A 17,938-nucleotide genomic window follows, 5' to 3' on the forward strand; every position below is an offset into this window, starting at 1 on the left:
ACCATTGACAATACCAAAATGGTAGATTGAGAGATTAGATGCGACTCCCACGCAGCAAGACGCTCTATGGTTGAGTGGAGCAAGTTGATCAACAAGCCACCCCCATTATTCCCAAATACTCTAACTTGTCTCTTCGTCGGCATCTTGGGCTGTCTGTTTGCGACGGGCAGCCTCCTTCCCAGCAAAGCTGAACAGCATGCCAAGATCATAGATCACTTTCAAGCATCCTGCAATGATGAAGGATACACCGAAATAGCCATTGCGCGACAGGATACCCGTCAACAAGGGGCCCATACTCTGGGCAGTAGTCTTGACAACATTCACCGATCCCATGATAGCAGTTCGCTTGTCTGCCGGCAGAGCCGCAGCAAGGAATGCGGAACGAGGCGCCACATCCATGTTCTGGGAGCAAGCTCGCATAACCAAGAAGGTCAGTGCCAGAGGCAAGCTAGATGGGACGGAGATAAGAGCCAGGCAGATTGCCGACGGCAAATGGGTGAATACCATAGTCTATTAACAATTTAGAAGTCGCTCAGCTGCTCGAGTAAGAATATCTTACCTTGACATTACCAATTCGTTTGGCGAGGGACGAGGCGACTAGCATGGATACTGCGGAGATGATGTTTGTCGTAAAGAAGATGGTACCGAGTTCACCTTCAGGTAGATTGAACTTGCCCTTGAAGAAATAGGTCATCCAGGACCTGACAAATTAGCATTGCAGCCGACGAGAGTTGGGATCGCACTCACAGTGAAGCCAATCCAGACGCAAATGAGTCCAATCCAAATAGGATGAAGAGACGGATAACCAGCGACCACAGGTCCTTTTCGATAGACGGAAACAGTCCCTTCTTCTTCGGGGTCGGCTCGACATTCCGCTCGACTGGCTCTGTCAGCAGCGGTTGGGTTTCGGAGCTCTGCTCCTGTGGCTCTTCTTTCTGGACCTCGACCTTGCCACTCAGACCCAAAGTGAAGATTAGCTTGACGACTCCAACGCCGGCATAGACGAAGAAGATGATGCGACAGGCGGGAATGAAGGCCCATCCATGAATTGACTCAAGAGAGTTGATGATCCAACCACAGACAAGCATGCCTGTGGCCGAGCCAGCAGTTCCAATTAAGGAATACCAAGCAAAAACATCACTCAAAAGCTCATGCGGTGTGAGATGAGCCAAAGTGGATTCCTCGATGGCGCGGAACGGACCAATTTCGTTTCCACTAAGAAATTAGGTTAGATAAAAATAGAAAGGAAAAAAAGGAGGACAAAAGACGAACCTCGGACTGATGACACCAAAGACTGCAGCTGCCAGTAAAATCCAGAAATTCCCAAACAGCGCGAAAATGACTCCGCTGCCAGCCATAAGGATGGAACCGAGCGACAACACCGCCTTGCGACCCATAGAATCGGCAAATAGTGTGAGGAAGAAGCTAATCACCACATCTCCAACCAACGTAAGTGTCATAAACAAGCCAATGCGATCATCTGAAATGCCCATGGCGGACAGATATGATGCCAAAATCAAGGTTGATCCGCCATACGCGAAGAGGCGCACGAAGCGTTGTGCACAGAGAAGCTTCACGTCGAGCGACGACCGCCACATTGTGATTAAGCCCAGCTCATTGAGAACATGGCCCATGTAGCGCGCCGGTCGCGATTGATTCTCCATGGTTGGATTATCGGATGGTTTGAAGAAAGAAAGTTGAAACGCGGGTCCCCAATCACCTCATAACTCCGACCTCGGGGATAAATAAGTCGGAGTTCGTGCCGGTGCTAAGCTTTTTTTAGGAGATCTCTATTTTTGGATATAAAAACAAATTTATTATGTACAAATATTCTCAATTACAGCTATCATTCAGTCTTGGGAGGCCATTTCACTCGGCGTTCCGCCCGCACATACAGGTTAGTAGGACGGATCAACTGGAACATGGGATCATACTCGACTGCCCCATCATTCTCTCTCGTGAACTTGTACCGGTACAACAACTTGGGTAAGAACACTTTGACTTCCTGCAAGGCAAAGTTGAACCCAATGCACATACGCGGTCCAGCAGCAAAGGGAATATACGCGGTCTTATGGCGGTTCCTGACTTCCGCGGTATCCCAACGATCGGGGTCAAACCGTGCTGGGTTAGACCAGACCGCTGGATTGTTGTGTATGTGATGAAGGGCAGGGATAACGATGGAATCTTCGGGGAGCTTGTATCCACCTGGAAGAATCATGTCGACTTTGGCTGTGCGCGCAGGCTGGTATGAGGGGTTATGACGGCGCTGGGTTTCTTTGATGAATTTATCCAAGAACGTCAACCGATCCGTCAGATCTGCGGTCATCGGGGTATCGGCGTCGATGTCGTTGTCAATTAGCTCTTGTAGGAGTCTCTCCTGCATGCCAGGGTAGTTGACTATCGAATAGAGCAGCCACGATAACAGTGAGCTAGTGGTCGTAAAACCAGCTCCGGTGGCTACTACTAGTGCCTCCATCAGACTTGTCTTGGGCAATTTCTCGCCCTTGTTATCGGTGGCGCGAATAATATAATCTGCCGAAATGTTAGCTCGGGCTTTCCAGCGTCGGGTTACTGCACATACCAATCATGTTAGAGGCCTTCAATGCAGCATCCTGCAACGGGAGATCCTCGACGCCGTTGCGAGAAGCATTTTGAATTGACTCATTGACCATCTCAATGATACGATAGCGAGCGTCCCGTAGTCGTTGGGGGTCACCGAAAGGCAACTTGGCATACCAATCACCACGAGCGGTCACCTTCTTGTTCAGCTCCAATGACTCGGCAATTCGGTAGACAAGTTCATGAGGTGGCGCATCCACGGCCGAGAAATGCTTGAAGTCCATACCGAGAACCAGCTTACCCACGGCCTGCGCACCGAGCTTGAGCATATACGGGTAGACGTTCCAAGCCTCGCCGCGTTCGTCTAGCTCGTCGAACACACTAAATGCATCCTCGACGGTTGCTTGCATGGTGGGAGCGTAATGGCGCACTGCTTTCGGCCCCAGTGCTGGGGGGAGGAACTTGTGTGCCGCGCGCCATTCAGGTGTATCAGTGTCACCCAAAAACACACCGGCCTGTTGGTTCTTAATCGGGTATAAAGGGTGTGCCTCGTTGATTTTCTTAGTAAAGAAATCAGATTCAGAAAAAACAATGGCCGATAGCTCGGGGTCATTTGTGTGGTAGACTGTCCGGCCCATGTTGGTGGTTTGAATGATGGGTCCATATTGGTCAAATAGACGCTGGTGGTTTCCTAGGTGATCGGGGTAGATCTCGAAGAAGTTTCCCACGAATGGCAGGCCCTTAGGGCCAGGAATCTCCCGTACTGCCTTGCCATCTATCGAGATAGCGATGGGCTGTTCGTTGGCAAGGATCTCCGTGGGAGTGGACAACACCGAGTCCTCTGACTGGAATCCGATTCCTAACTCAAGAGTTAGAGTGATATCAAGGGAAATGAGATAAAATCTTACCATTTGGCTCAACGATAGCAAATTGACTAGCAATGAGGAGCTGAAGGCCCTGGTAGTCGATTGTTGTCTCTACCTCAATTGGGCGAGCTGAGGTGACAGCCTCGCCCAGCAGGTAGAAATGTTTGGCAACCATTGTGAGATGGGAACAAAAAATTATGATCCTTCCTCTCTTAAAGGGCCCGCTCACATTTATAACAATCTAATTATCTGAGCCATTTGAAACTACATAGTTGACTCCACTATTCAAAGCGTGTCCCGATTTTTTTTCATTTCATGATAGATGCATAACTCTAAAAGCCTCGGTTCAAAATATTTCTCTCAATGATCCAGACAAGATCCACAGATTGCAGAAATAGTGAACGTTTCAAACAGCCCGTGCAGCCCGTCTCAAGACGGCCCCACCGAGAAGATAAAGGTTTTTTTTTTTTTTCGAGATGCCGAGGCATTTTGAATTCCGGCTTGCTCATAGGCTAGTTTTATGTATACATTAAAATTGCTGAGTGGGTAATTGCGATAATTGCGAGATTTGCGAGATTTGCGAGGATTTTATATTTTAGTACTTTTTGGGATATTAAATCAAGACTCCGTCCTTTTGGTTTTTGCAAATCATTCATTCACAATGTCTGTTCCAGAAACAAAAGAACTGAAGGCTCAGTGGAAGGCAGATGTCGAGCTGCCAGAGTATACATTGAAAGATGTGGCAGCACATAACACTAAGGGTGATATCTGGATGATCATCCACGGACAAGGTATGTAACAACCTTTTTTAAGAGAATCGTAAAGACGAGACTAACATTGCAACAGTCTTTGATCTCACAGAATATCTGCAAGATCATCCAGGTGGTGCAGACGCTCTCATCGAGGTAGCCGGCACAGATGCTACAGCAGACTATGAGGATGTTGGGCATTCTGAAGATGCCCGCGAGATCATGCAGCCATTCCTGGTGGGCACTTTGAAGGATGCCCAGCAGTACGTCCGTCCGAAGGCAGTTCGCGTGATCTCCCAGAAAGCACCTGAAGAGGCCCGTTCTGCGTCAGGGGCCATCAAAACGATCGCTTACGCTCTGGGTGGACTGATCCCAGTCTTCTACATCTTCAGCCGAAACAATAATCTCACAAACAGTCTGAGAATCATCTCCCAACTGATTCCTCATCCACTGAAAAACCTACGACTGCCTCATGGAGGCTTCGTCAACGGCTTTTTGGCTGCTTCCGCTATCGCCACGGCTGTGGGGGTAATGGTAGCGCGACAGGCGAGCAGATTCACCAAGATCGACTCTGGGTTTATGCGCTTCCCACCCCATATGAAGGCAAAGAAAATGATTCGTGTCGATCCACACCTAACACGCGGTTTCCTCGAACCGCAACAATATCAACGCCTGCCACTCGTTGAAAAGACCGAACTAGCAACGAATGTCTACCGGTTCGTCTTTGCCCTGCCAACCGCCACGGGTGTGTTAGGTCTGCCCATTGGTCAACACGTCGCTATTAGAGCCACTGTCGATGGAACCACCGTCACTCGCTCATACACTCCTACCTCGAACAACATCGACCGGGGCCGCATTGAACTCGTGATCAAATGCTATCCCGACGGTCTGTTGAGTGGGAAGTACCTGGCCGGCTTGACTGTGGGCGATGAAGTCGAATTTCGCGGGCCCAAGGGCTCTATGCGTTACACAAAAGGTCTTTGCCGCAAGATCGGTATGGTGGCTGGTGGTACAGGCATCACACCCATGTACCAGCTTATCCGGGCAATCTGTGAGAACGACACCGACATGACAGAAGTTAGTCTGGTGTACGCGAACCGCAGCGAATCTGACATTCTCTTGCGCGAGGAGCTTGAACGGTTCGCGCGCCAATACCCAAAGAACTTCAAGCTGTGGTATATGCTGGACACTGCGCCGGAGGGCTGGACCTATGGATCTGGGTACGTAGACCAGACGGTTCTGGCGGAGCAGCTCCCTGCGCCATCGCCAGACACTAAGGTGATGCTATGTGGGCCGCCCGGAATGGTCAATGCCACTAAGAAGAATTTGGTTGCGCTAGGCTTTGCCAAGCCAGGGGTGGTGGCGAAGATGACGGACCAGATTTTCTGTTTCTAGAAATTTGCCTAATATAGTAATAGCCGAGGTTTCGAATGGAGAATCGTTAAAAGTCAAGAGTTAGTTTTGTTGAGTTGATGAGATCGGCCGGCCCTATTGCCAAATGCGTTTTCGTGTCCGACGCCGAAATGAAGAAAATCAACTCCGAGAAACTCCAATCCCCGAATTTCCTGATCCCGAGACTTTGACTGGTTGGAGCTTATCTAGGTAAAAGCGCCGATTCAACGGTAAACTTAATGTACACAAAGATTATGTCTGGCTTAAGGGGGGTCCCGAATTATGCACGATACATTACAGCGCCTTGATATGCAGCTTCCATGGGATAACTGCTACCCATGATCCAGTTTCCCCCTGAATTCCTTGCGTCCTCCATATCGTCATATATTATTCCCCCTATGTTGACATAGTTCTAGAATCTAGAGATCTTACACTTTATCACCCTACTGGTATCCACTGTTCCTCGCCTAGGTCCGACCTCGTTAAATATCTTCTGGACGCAGGTTCGGGCCCAGATTTTGAGAGTAGACATGGACAAACACCTATGCATTTAGCGGCGAAAAATCGTCTACCAAGAACTCGCACTTTCGTGATATAACCTAGAGACGTACTTCCTATAATCGGAAAAATACTTCTCCAACCTATCAATAATAATCTTCTATGTTGTTGCTATAGATCAGGATATCGTCTGGGAGATGTCTCGGCCATTACCATAAAACTTAAGACCTCTTATTCGGCGTCATGTAGGGCCAAGGTCGCCAATCTATATAGACTGAATTGTCAAGGGCATTGGTACCCTTGATTCTTCAGAAAACCACGGTTTCAGTATCTCAAAACCGTGGTCCTTGTGTTTTATCTACATATTGTTGCTTTAAGAGATTATACAGCGTCCTTCTATGGCATATCCTGATTTGTCACTTGTGTCTTCTTACCCATTTGGATGATGTATTAGTCAATAAACATACGTTCGAAAGTCACCAATTATTCACCAAGTGTTGCGAGGATAACCTAAAAAGTCTGTATCTGCTAGCAGCACCTCGCTGGGTGGCTAGGGACGGGCCGCAGGATTCTTCAAGTTTTTGAAATGGTTCAAGATCACCATCAACGAGATCTTCACAGATGAAGAGAAAAGGACGGTCACGATGCTTTGTAGCAGCAAGGGCGACTTAGAAGCTGCTCCATATCGCACTGACTTTGTCTTCGTGCTTCCATGACGGAGGATGGAAAAAAATCAAGAAGCTGTCGGAGTGGCCGGATTTTCACAAGGTGCAGATGGTACTCAGCAAAACCCTAGAGTAACTAGAGTATTGCTAGCCTCTGATTTTCGGGCTAGATGCTGTTTGTTTGTGGGTAGTCAAGGCTTCTCCTTCCTTCCTCTCTGTTGGCCGGAATACTGATCGCCTTGACTGCGCTTTCTGTTTCCAGTCGTCGATTCGCTCTGAGATATTCTGAGACTCCATCGGATAATCTTCTGATGATTGTTTGATGACGCCATTGACTGGTTGGAGTCTCATCTACCTAGAGGTAGGCAGAAATTGCAGGTTCAGGGGAATGTGTACTCCGTATGATGGTATAAATTAATGTACATAAAGACCATGTCTGGCTATGCGGGAAAGATCAAAATGAATAGATATAGCCTGCCTCTCTCAAATATTCCAAATTCCCATCTTGAATTGCGGACACTCCCATCAATGCGTATTATCAATCTTCGCGCCGTTTGTGTTTGCTTCGCCTATGTCTCCGACGCTTCTTCACCCTCGGCGGTTTCTCTCGTTCTCGAATCATGAAGCGAACTGGCCGTCCCAATCTCCCTTCTCTCGTCTGCAGCCCAGTCCGCAAGCTCATTTCCGTTGTTATTCTCACAAGAGGTGTAATAATCGGCTTGGCGTCCTTCGAGCCTGAGTATCGAGGAAAATATCGTGGAAGATCAGACGATATGGTGACAGATTTCTTTTTGCTTGCCAGTTTATCATCAGTGGGAGCGGGGTCTGAAGGTGTCGGATCTGAAGCTTCAGGATCTTTCGGGCCAAGTGGGAGTTTGGCCGATCGTGTACTCGACATCCCCCACTGCAACCGACATACATATAAATAGTATAAGAGCAGCAGAAGGGCCACAATTCCGAGAATAGACCCCGCTATTGCGCCCTTCTTTCCGTCTGATAGTTCTCTGCTTTCAATTGAATGGGGACTCTCAGGCGCAGCAGTTGGTCCTGTATCGATGACCCGAATGACAGTCGTGTATGGATTCACTGCTGTGTATGTAACCAAATTCAAGGTTGGCCACGGCTTGGTATTCTCCCGAGTAACAACATTCACAAAAGTGGTGCCGTCTTCGATAAGCGTCCGGGTGACCTCGCGGATCGCAGGTGCCATTGCGCGCACACATTGCTCGCAAACACAAATTGAACTGGCATGATGGGCGCTGGTTTAAGTGTCCATGGCAGCTTCACTTATTTCGCTCGCGCCACTAACACGTAGTGTATGCAGGAGCGGATCAAACGGGTCTTCTAATTTATGTGATAAAGCAATCGAATTGATAACAGTCGTATCTTCTGACTTAGTTATGCAGCTTACGCTGCACAGTTACAGGAATATCAAGGCAATTGGTGGAATGGCCTGCACGCTAGAAATGTGAGGCCAGCTCACTGGATCTTGGCGCGGGGATTCTTTGAGCACGGAATGAAGACGAACACCAATTTGGGTTCTTTTCCCACAAATTCTGACAGGGGTTCTCATGTTGCCTGGTTTTTTACCAAGGTGTCGACCCACGGATGTTCGTTAGACAGGCATGCAGCTTTATCTCGAATCAATTGCTGCCCAAAAAGAATGGGCGCCGGTGTATGGTCGCCTCGCCCCGAACGAAATATCCGGGCACAACTCTCTCATTGGACCTCGGAATAATAATTGCCCAGTAATTTAGTCATCCCTAAAGTACTTGCAATTACCTGGTCTTTCTCGATGGCCCCATGGGGAAATTCTCAATCTCAACAGGATCTTGCCTTGCAATACGATAAAGTTACAGTCTACCTCTCTCCCATCGCAATACTCTTCAATCAGAACATAGATCTGCCATCCAGATTTGGAAATCTCCCGGGTCCTGTAATCCGGCAAGACTTATTTTTGACCACATCAGACAAGCAAATCCTCGCGCCTTGCCCAGGCTTCACAATGATCGAGTTAAGATTCTGTTCGTTGCAGGCCGTACTGGGGTGACTGAACATGGTGCGAGAGAAATCCAAGTCCATATCCCGAATGAAGCTAGGCAGAACCTGGTTGTCCCAAATATGGTAATGACTATCATTCTCCTTGTCGGAGATATAGACTTTATGGAGCCATTTGACACAACGACCACCGACGAAACCAGGGATTGTTAAACGCACTGGATAACTGTGGTCTGGTGGCAATCGCATATTGTTCATTTCATAGGCCAAGATGACGTCGTTATCAGAGTCCATGGCATATGCTAATGGTATTGATGTCGCATACTTGCCTTCGCTGAGCGTGGCTGCGCCTTCAGAACGGACCCAACGCCGACCTTTTCTGAGACAAGGATCAGGGACCTAGATTCCTACGTCAAGAAGCAAGTCTCGTAGGAGCGACCCTTGCCAAAATGCGCAGCTAAAAGCTCCAGCACCCCAATTGAAACCTTCGGGCGTGTGTAGTGCGGCATGGTTGTCATAGTGGAACCCGATGGACGACTTCCTGTGGTACTTTTGGAATCCAGGAAGTTGGTTCACAACAATCGCTGTGGCAGTCTCAAGCAAATGACAAGGTACTTCGTGTTATTACGGATTAAGAACACACTCATTCCTTGCTTCTGGTTGTGGATAAACTCCCACTTTTCTGGCCTAGCTCTAGAAGGAAAAACTACCAAGTATAATACTTAGCGGACGGCCTAGCTTCGCATCTGATATATCTATATCTATGTCACAAGTCGGAGAAGGACTGGTAGCTCACCAGTTATTATATCGACACATCTAGTTAGAAATACCTATGGCTACATAGGTCTATAGCTCGGCACATCCTAATGCCCTATAGTTAGGAGGTTTTAGGCGTAGCCCATCCTTCGCTAGACGTTAAACAATACAACAAAAAACACCCCTATGCCTAGGTATATCTAGATAAAAATCTATTATATGTTAGATGTAATTTATAGAAAGATAAGGTGACGAATAGATAGATTACAGTTCTAGCGTGTTTTTCCCGCAAACTCTAACAGGGGTTCTCATGTTGCCTGGTTCCAAGGTGTCGACCCTCGGATATTCATGAGACAGGCACGCAGCTTTATCTCGAATTGCTGCCCAAGAAGAACGAGCACAGGTGTATGGTCGCCTCGCTCTGCACAGATGAACGCATTTGATACTCGATACACCAGCCTCGGCACTTCGACCGTCATAGCTCACTCACAGTATGTACTAGTATTGAAGATATGTGGTATAAAACCCTTATAAATTTACAGCTTCGCCCGTGCAGGGGCAAAATTTGATCCAGTGCCCTGGCTAATAGCGTCAACGATAGCATCAACACTATTCAAAATCCACGTATTCCCCTCATCACTAGCCAACCACCGCGCAGCCTCTTCCCCCTCCACATCATTCACCCACGAACCATCCTCAAGCGCCTTCCGCAACCCAAACACATGCGAGATGACCTGGGGCCCAACACCAGACTGAGCGCGCAAGCATGCGACAGCAACAATAGACGTCAGGATACGCCCGGCAGACGCGCCAGTGCTACGCTCCGGATCAGACAACAGGGCGCCGTAGTTGCTGTGCAGGATGTGCACCGGCAGGTCGGGGTGTGAGTCGGCCAGTTTATTGTATAGCTTCTTCTCGAATGGTTGGTAGATGGAATTCCAGAGCGCGTTGCCGCGCTCACTGATTGCGGCAATGTTCTCCGGGGTTGGTGCGCGGGTGGGGGTGCGGGAGAGCTGGTCGCTGACTGAGTCTGGGAGGCTGGCTTTGAAGGCGTTGAGGCAGTTTATGGTGCGTGGGATGCCGTTGAAACTGATGCATTTTAGTCCGACCTCGCGCATGAGCTCGGCGGTCTGCACTTGCTTGTCGGAGTTGGTGCTGGCTAGTTCGTAGAGGGCGGCGAGGGACTCTGGGGAGTTCATGGTTATTGTTGCTGCGGTCTGGCATTGGGGTTAGATCGTGTTCAGTATTAACTGAAAGGTTTTGACTCACTGATAGTGCGACCCATGATGGCTGCGAGATATGTTTGGATTGCGCGGTCTGTTGGATCTTCTGGTAGACCGAGGTTATGTTTGCTGGCGCCGGAACGGTGGATGGCCGGGCAGCAGGAGCATTGATTAATGCCTTGAGGCTAGGTGAAAGTCGGGACATGTTGGATGATGAGCTCTTGTGCCCTGAGTGTGGGTGTTTTGCCATTAAAGATTGTTGACCAATTCTCTTTCCGGGTCTCGGGAGATTTTGGGGCTATCGGAGCTCAGAAGTGAGCACCGAAGATACCGGGAGGGGGCAGTAATATGACAGTAATATGAGCAAAGTACTCTTGTAATATTACCGGTGGAGCACAAGTGAAAATCCGGGGATCGCGGGGAAATAGAGCACCCGGACGCGAACTTGGGAAGGCCCTGCCATTGGTCTAAATCTGCGGCTGGAGAGAAGCTCGGACCCAGAAATGCCAGCCGAAGGGGCTACCTGCTTGTGTCTATTTCTTTCGATTACAATCCCCTTTCCCCATCCCATGCTGCGATAGATAAGAGACCCAGAATCAGGTCCTACGTCGCAACAATTTACAGAAGTCACCATGGACCCAGCCAAGTCAAGAGCGTCAGAGCTCGAAGAGGCCAAGTCCTCTCCCCTTGATCAACATGGCGACCTCGCACATCGACAGAAATTGACACGGAATGTGTTGTGGAAGCTGGATATACAGTCAGTTCGAACACCACACTATAATCACCACGCGCTTGCTAATACTTTCCAGTATTCTTCCCATACTAGCGCTGCTTTTCCTCATGTCATTTTTGGACAGGACCAATGTCGGCAACGCGAAGATTCTCGGTTTAGAAGCAGACCTTTCTATCACAGACCATCAGTATGATATCGGTCTGGCTGTGTTCTATCTCACCTACATCTGCAGGTGCGTTATGTATCATTAGATGAAAACGCCAAACGCTAACTGATATGAAAGCGAGCTGCCGAGTAACCTTGTGCTGAAGAAAGCATCGCCGAAGATTTGGCTCCCGTTCTTGACAGCTATTTGGGGTATCATTACCATGTGTCTAGGATTTGTACAGAATTTTGCTGGATTCGTCGCTGTCCGGGCTTTGTTGGGCATTGCGGAGGGAGGTCTTCTTCCCGGCATGGTATGTTTGCAAGAGAACTGACACTGGCCATAACTAACAGAGAGAAAAGGTTTTATATCTATCTTCTTTCTATAGACGAGGGGATTTGGCGCTGCGGATTGGATTGTTCTACACAGCTGCTTCCCTATCGGGCGCATTTGGAGGTATGTATGTATCGGTTTCTTTTTCAGCAGATGCTAACAAAAGTAGGACTCCTTGCTCGTGGACTAGCCGAGATCGGGCCTCGGGGAGGCATAGAAGGTTGGCGCTGGATTTTGATTATCGAGGGACTTTTAGTACGTGAAGACGATATTCAAACAAAGAGTCTGTCTGACAGTTAGTCAGACATTTGTCTGTGGGGTGTTTAGTTTCTTCGCCCTTCCGAATAGCTTGGAGTCTGCATCATTTTTGACTACAGAGGAAAAAGAATTTGGGGGGAAACGGCTGAGGCTTGATAGTCCCGGATCACCGGAAGCGTAAGCTTTTGCGACCTGCGGGATAAAAGCTTGGCTAACTCAAAACAGGTCGCCTGAGGCAGAATCGTTCCAATGGTCCGAAGTGCGCCGAGGTGTGCTGGATCTTCAAGTGTGGCTCTCTGCCTCGGCGTATTTTGCCATTCTCGCCGGACTATACTCGTTTGGATTGTTTGTGGGTTTCCCTATCTCTATCTCTATCTCAAAGTCACTGACGGTTTCTAGCTGCCAACAATTATCAAAAACCTCAATTTCGCTAAAGATGCCAACGAGGTTCAGTTGTGGTCGGTGATACCTTATGCTGTCGCAGCCGTACTTACAGGTCCGTCTCCTCTTTGACCAATCTCATCAAATGCTCACCCATTTTCAGTCGTTGTTGCCGTCATCTCTGATCGCCTCCGGCTCCGAGGCGTGGTGATGCTCTTTACTCTCCCAATCGCTATCATTGGATATGCAGCCATCGCCAATATTGACTCCCCTCGTGTTCAATATGGTATGACTTTCCTCATGGCAACTGGTCAATACGCCAGTGTACCGTGCATCCTGGTGTGGTTGTCGAACAACTCTGCGGGACATTACAAAAGAGCCACTACGTCAGCGTTGCAGCTGGCAATTGCAAATGCCGGAGGATTTGTTTCGAGTAAGTTGCCCACCTACGGATTCTTGTTTGTGGATGCAGATCTCTAACATTAGTGCTCTAGCTTTCAACTATCCAGCTCGAGATGGACCCCTCTTCCACCGTGGACATACCATTATCCTTGGGCTGTTAGTATTTGCATGGTTTATGTGAGTATGCCTATCATTGATTGCAGAGCTATGGCTGATTTACATAGGATTCTGCTCAATGTGCTCTACTGCGCAAAGATCAATCGAGACAAAAGGAATGGTAAGTATGATCAATACGCAGGGTTTAATGACGACCGTAATCCGGAGTTTATGATGGTCCTATGAGTGATGACCAAGGCACCTAGTCGACCCAATTGACCTCTACAAAGACACTGATTTCGGTTTCTCGATGGTAATCATGGCAAGCCTAGTTGTTTTTTAGAATTCAATATTATTCTACACAAATCATGTTGTAGCTACCAAACCCACCAGTGCTGAGACTTCCAGTCTTGCTTAGTTGCACCACGCAAATCATCTGTATTTATCACATCCACATCCTCACGCACAAGTACACTCCAAACATGATTCCGTAGTCCCACCGGCCAGGTGGGAGTTCCCCAATACCGTACCTTCAACCCCAACTCATGAGCTGCATGTACTTGGCTCTGGAGCCTAGCGATCTGAGCATGCGATAGACGGCCAAGGGAGAGAGACCCGATAGCCGCGCGGAAGTCTGCTGATGCATAATAGCTGTTGGATGGGTTATAGGTGGAATCCACTGGGTTTTTATCATCTGTCGCTAATTCGGTCGGAAATGTCAAGTTGTCAAGGGGTGCATCATAGAAGATGTCGCGGTAGGCCGCATCCTCCATCAACAGGTGAAGAGGCGCATCTCCGCTAGCAACGACAGTAATCGGGCCGTATACAACATCGGAACCATTGAAGTGAGTCAGGTAGCCCTTTTCACGAAACGGACTCAGCTGTTCGACAAGTAGAGGCCAGAGCTGCTCGCCGTCGTTTTTGAAATCAATCATTAAAGCCAGAGTCTGCTTTGGGTCGTTGGAAAACACCCCAATCATCTCCTGATCCATGACTTTCGGCCAGTGGCGAGAAGGAGGCTCATTGTGTGTGTCGAGCATCTTCAGCAGGGGATCAAAATAGAGGCTCTGCAATGTTCCCCGGAGGACTGTCTGACGTGAATAGCCGACTAGAATGTCATTTCCCCATGGCCAAGCGTCCACCTCGATGCTGGTGCATCCTGCACGAAGTGCCGAGCGTAGTGGAACACGGCGCCAGTAGTCGTTGTGCGAGTGGCATGGTATGGGGGTGACACCGTGCGTAAACCAGTTGGAAAACCTAGAGGGGTGTTCACCGGGGAAAACACCCAATGCGCGATCGTGTCGAAAGACATCACCAAGGTATTGTGTTGCAACAGCGAGGAGGTTGAGGACACCACTGTAGAACACTGTTAGTTCATCACATGTGGAAGAGTACGATCAGCCAAGAGTAGCCGGTACACACAGAATAAAAATCAGTGCCCAAAGAGGTCGTCGCACTATTCGGCAGTATAAGGCTCTCTTGGCGTATGGGTATGCAATACAACCCGGGTGCGAGCATTTCCAAATTGAGAAAGAGGCTTTAGGCTGAGGGTTCATTATCTCGGAAAGAAGAATTGCTTCATTCTCTGGGATTGACTCCAGGGTGGATGGATGAAATACCATAATGAAATGGAGGAAAAGTTCCAAGGGCTGGGCACTGTAAGCTTAATTTATCGGGTGAGCTTGTTTTTTTAGCTGCCTACGGTGGAAAACACGTCTGCCTAGTCATAGGGTTGGATAAATAAGGAAGAAATAGACGAGATGTTGGCCAGTTAAAAGTTCTTTGTTCAACTATTACCATCTTCGGCGTCGATAATTCTTTATTCCATAATCTCAAGGGTATCGGCAATTTGAAACTTGGCATCCGTCTTCAATTGCACCTCTTCCACCTCAACTCCCGGAGCAAGTTCCGTCAGTGTGAGCTCTCCGGTACCCCGATCCACCTGGAAGACACACTATACTGGTGTCAGTTTTTTTTCAATCAACTAGGCTCTTCACACTTACCAGATCTGTGATGATAGTGCTGACAACATTGGCGCCAGTCAATGGCAGACTACATTTTTGCACAATCTTGGGAGAACCATCCTTGGCGACATGACTCGTGGCCACCACGATCTTGGTCTTGTCTGGGTTCGAGATTAAATCCATTGCGCCTCCCATGCCCTTGAACACCTTCCCTGGGATCATATAGTTGGCCAGATCCCCGTTGGCACTCACTTGCAGAGCGCCGAGAATAGACACATCCACATGACCTCCGCGAATCATGCCAAAGGATTCGGTGCTGTCGAATGTAGCGGCTCCAGGGACCAAGGTCACGGTTTCTTTTCCGGCATTAATGATATCGCTGATCTGAGTTAGCGATAGTTCGGGTTATCAGAACTGGGAACAACGTACGGGTCCAATTCTTGCTCAGTGGGATAATCACCCTAAATCATGTTAGACCAGCCCATGGAAATGATTTAGAAACTTACCATTCCCAGGATACCATTCTCTGACTGAATCCACACCTTCACATCTTTTGGCAGGAATGACGGTGCCAACGTGGGAATACCAACCCCCAGATTCACATAGAATCCCGGCTTAAGCTCCTTGGCCGCCCGACGACCGATTAGTTCTCTTTGGATCTGAGCCGCATCTTTAGCAGACCCAGTGGCAGTGGCCTCGCCCGACCGCAACTTCCTGATTTCAATGTGTTTATCGTCCGTGGCAGGAACGATCCGATCCACAAAGATACCTGGTAGGTCCACATCATTGGGATCAATGGAGCCAACTGGGACAATATTCTCCGCCTCCACAATGGTCAGGGTTGCGGCCTTGGCCATGATAGGGCCAAATGCTTTGGTAGTATATCTAACCAATGTCAGTATCCAGCTTCTGGAACGTACTGGTAGGTACATCTACTTACCGGAATACGCAGTTACCAGCCTCATCCGCTTTCCAGGCTCTGAGAATTGCTACATCTCCAGTCAAAGCTTCTTCCATGAGGTATGTCTTGCCGTTGAATTCCCGGGTCTCGCGCGGCTTGCCAGTCTCCAGTACTTTACCTGACTCATCCATGCGAACAGGAATTTTTCCCTCCTGAATAAAGGTGTCTTCAGTTGTCAGCGACAAACATAGTCTGGGGAGAATCTATACATACGGGCTCCCGTTGGGGTAAAGAAAGCCGGAATCCCAGCACCTCCAGCTCGGAGACGTTCAGCCAAAGTACCTTGCGGACAAAGTTCAATAGCAATATGTCCCGTCAAATATTTCTTTTCCAACGCTTTATTGTTCCCGAGGTATGAAAGGATCAGACGGTTGATCTGGCCATTCTGTGAGAGTGTCGAAAGGCCTCCCTTGCCCGCGGAGCCGGCATTATTCGAAACAGCTGTCAGGGAGTGTAATTGGTCAGCACCTCGGCGGTGCATAGCATTAATGAGAGTTTCTATACTGTGTATTAGCTCCGCTCTCGCGCTGCTTAGCCGTCCACGTACCTGCAACTCCGCAAAGACCGAACCCAGAGCTAAGGACTGTCGATCCACTCTTGATGTCGGCGACAGCGGCATCAGCATCTTTAAAGACCTTTGAGCCGCCACGCTCAATCTTAGGAGCGAAAGATTGTAATGGCGCGGTTATGGAGTATCTAGTGCTGGTGCTGGTGCTGAATGGTTGCGAGGGACGCACGCTGGCGCGGACTCCGAGGAAGACTCGAGGTCGACAGGCAGTGAGCGCTTTGCGCGACAAGGTAGTAGAAACTCTTAGAGCTGCCATGTTTCATAATTGTTTACATCAGGGAAAAAAAACAAGAAAAAAACTGAAATCATTGCGCAGTTAAAAACATTGATGGCATCGGTTAGTCGGAGCTACTTCTGGATGCCGAGCGGCCACATTCGGAAACCCTCCGAGCTCAACGTGATCTTCTAAATCTTCTACTAACATGCTCTTCTATGAATCTCAGGTTAAATTTCACGGCTTCGCCTAAACAACTGGAACGCTCTAGGGCTTGGTCCTTTTGGAAGAAAAATCTTTGAATATGCCAATCACCTCGTATAAACCTCAAATAGAACCACCAAATATGACAGATATCAACAAAAGAATCCTTAATCAACCCGTCAACTGCTTCTTAACCCGACTCAACTTCCCCTTAATACCCCCAAATTTCTTCCGACCATCACTCGGCTCTATCAAAGTATCCGCATCAGAAACCATTGAGGACCTGGGCGTATCGCTACCATCCTTTGACCTCCCCGGTTTAGACTCAAGCTCTTTTGGTTGGTTTGTAGGTAGCAGTGTAACTTCCGACGCCGTATCATCACCCTTTTGGTGATTTTTTTCGGCTTCTCTTTGCCCTGCTTGCTCACGGCGTATACGCTCGCGTCCGCGGCGGGCAGCAGCTTCGATGCCCCTTTCCCCTAACATCGCAGTTCCAGCTGGACCGGGAGCCAAGGCGCTCCAGTCGAGAACCATGGCGGTGTTTGTTATGGGTGTTATGGGTGTTCTGGGTGTTTGTACGTTTCAACCGTGGCTTATATATCAATTGATCAATGTGTATGGAAGACACATCGATATTGCTGGAGGCGTGAGTCCTTTGATATGCGTTAGAGAAAATATCTCAAGGGCGATGACGTTGGCCAAGATGGCCCCCAGTGCTAGTAGGATGATCTTCGTGACTGTCTTGCACATCGTGTGGTTTTTGGCCACAGGTCTTGGCGAATTATAACTTGACGTTTTCTTGTATTGCTACTGCCGGGGTACATTGAGGCCTGTGGCGCAGGGATCTGCATCAACCTTGGGGCAATCAGCGTATTGCATTTGGTATGCTAGACGAAAGGGTATGAAGATAATTCTGGGCGATACGCGCAAGCTGGTAATAAGGATATGTTCAAACGAGATGTGATCGAATAAA

General features: G+C 48.6%; 10 protein-coding genes across 10 annotated transcripts; 2 read left to right on the forward strand and 8 right to left on the reverse strand.

Annotated features, from left to right (window-relative positions):
- Positions 1-120: 120 nt before the first annotated feature.
- On the reverse strand, positions 121-1,664 carry N7447_000251 (putative MFS transporter; the record flags this gene model as incomplete). Its single annotated transcript, XM_057224527.1, has 4 exons — positions 121-510; positions 560-701; positions 748-1,215; positions 1,273-1,664. The coding sequence occupies 4 exons, from the start codon at positions 1,662-1,664 to the stop codon at positions 121-123; spliced, it is 1,392 nt and encodes a 463-aa protein (XP_057088543.1).
- Positions 1,665-1,846: 182 nt separating this feature from the next.
- Positions 1,847-3,600, reverse strand: N7447_000252 (cytochrome P450; the record flags this gene model as incomplete). The annotated part of the gene is made up of 3 exons (XM_057224528.1): positions 1,847-2,532; positions 2,582-3,418; positions 3,468-3,600. The coding sequence occupies 3 exons, from the start codon at positions 3,598-3,600 to the stop codon at positions 1,847-1,849; spliced, it is 1,656 nt and encodes a 551-aa protein (XP_057088544.1).
- A 486-nt stretch (positions 3,601-4,086) lies between these two features.
- Positions 4,087-5,569, forward strand: N7447_000253 (putative cytochrome b5 reductase; the record flags this gene model as incomplete). Its single annotated transcript, XM_057224529.1, has 2 exons — positions 4,087-4,216; positions 4,272-5,569. 2 exons carry the CDS (start codon positions 4,087-4,089, stop codon positions 5,567-5,569), a joined length of 1,428 nt encoding a protein of 475 aa, XP_057088545.1.
- Positions 5,570-7,267: 1,698 nt separating this feature from the next.
- Positions 7,268-7,939, reverse strand: N7447_000254 (uncharacterized protein; the record flags this gene model as incomplete). Its single annotated transcript, XM_057224530.1, has 1 exon — positions 7,268-7,939. The coding sequence occupies one exon, from the start codon at positions 7,937-7,939 to the stop codon at positions 7,268-7,270; it is 672 nt and encodes a 223-aa protein (XP_057088546.1).
- A 680-nt stretch (positions 7,940-8,619) lies between these two features.
- N7447_000255 (uncharacterized protein) lies at positions 8,620-9,236 on the reverse strand (the record flags this gene model as incomplete). Its single annotated transcript, XM_057224531.1, has 2 exons — positions 8,620-9,106; positions 9,139-9,236. The coding sequence occupies 2 exons, from the start codon at positions 9,234-9,236 to the stop codon at positions 8,620-8,622; spliced, it is 585 nt and encodes a 194-aa protein (XP_057088547.1).
- A 783-nt stretch (positions 9,237-10,019) lies between these two features.
- On the reverse strand, positions 10,020-10,911 carry N7447_000256 (uncharacterized protein; the record flags this gene model as incomplete). Its single annotated transcript, XM_057224532.1, has 2 exons — positions 10,020-10,700; positions 10,753-10,911. 2 exons carry the CDS (start codon positions 10,909-10,911, stop codon positions 10,020-10,022), a joined length of 840 nt encoding a protein of 279 aa, XP_057088548.1.
- A 427-nt stretch (positions 10,912-11,338) lies between these two features.
- N7447_000257 (uncharacterized protein) lies at positions 11,339-13,300 on the forward strand (the record flags this gene model as incomplete). The annotated part of the gene is made up of 11 exons (XM_057224533.1): positions 11,339-11,463; positions 11,516-11,671; positions 11,723-11,897; positions 11,947-12,040; positions 12,087-12,172; positions 12,222-12,352; positions 12,401-12,524; positions 12,575-12,671; positions 12,720-12,989; positions 13,051-13,135; positions 13,183-13,300. The coding sequence occupies 11 exons, from the start codon at positions 11,339-11,341 to the stop codon at positions 13,298-13,300; spliced, it is 1,461 nt and encodes a 486-aa protein (XP_057088549.1).
- A 131-nt stretch (positions 13,301-13,431) lies between these two features.
- On the reverse strand, positions 13,432-14,676 carry N7447_000258 (uncharacterized protein; the record flags this gene model as incomplete). Its single annotated transcript, XM_057224534.1, has 2 exons — positions 13,432-14,410; positions 14,477-14,676. 2 exons carry the CDS (start codon positions 14,674-14,676, stop codon positions 13,432-13,434), a joined length of 1,179 nt encoding a protein of 392 aa, XP_057088550.1.
- Positions 14,677-14,873: 197 nt separating this feature from the next.
- N7447_000259 (3-oxoacid CoA-transferase) lies at positions 14,874-16,803 on the reverse strand (the record flags this gene model as incomplete). Its single annotated transcript, XM_057224535.1, has 7 exons — positions 14,874-14,996; positions 15,058-15,397; positions 15,448-15,479; positions 15,525-15,903; positions 15,959-16,145; positions 16,193-16,420; positions 16,527-16,803. 7 exons carry the CDS (start codon positions 16,801-16,803, stop codon positions 14,874-14,876), a joined length of 1,566 nt encoding a protein of 521 aa, XP_057088551.1.
- A 333-nt stretch (positions 16,804-17,136) lies between these two features.
- N7447_000260 (uncharacterized protein) lies at positions 17,137-17,499 on the reverse strand (the record flags this gene model as incomplete). The annotated part of the gene is made up of 1 exon (XM_057224536.1): positions 17,137-17,499. One exon carries the CDS (start codon positions 17,497-17,499, stop codon positions 17,137-17,139), a length of 363 nt encoding a protein of 120 aa, XP_057088552.1.
- Between the last annotated feature and the right edge of the window lie 439 nt (positions 17,500-17,938).

Source organism: Penicillium robsamsonii (assembly GCF_028829455.1).
Source record: "Penicillium robsamsonii strain IBT 29466 chromosome Unknown utg000001l_segment0_segment0, whole genome shotgun sequence".
Taxonomy (NCBI): Eukaryota; Fungi; Ascomycota; class Eurotiomycetes; order Eurotiales; family Aspergillaceae; genus Penicillium; species Penicillium robsamsonii.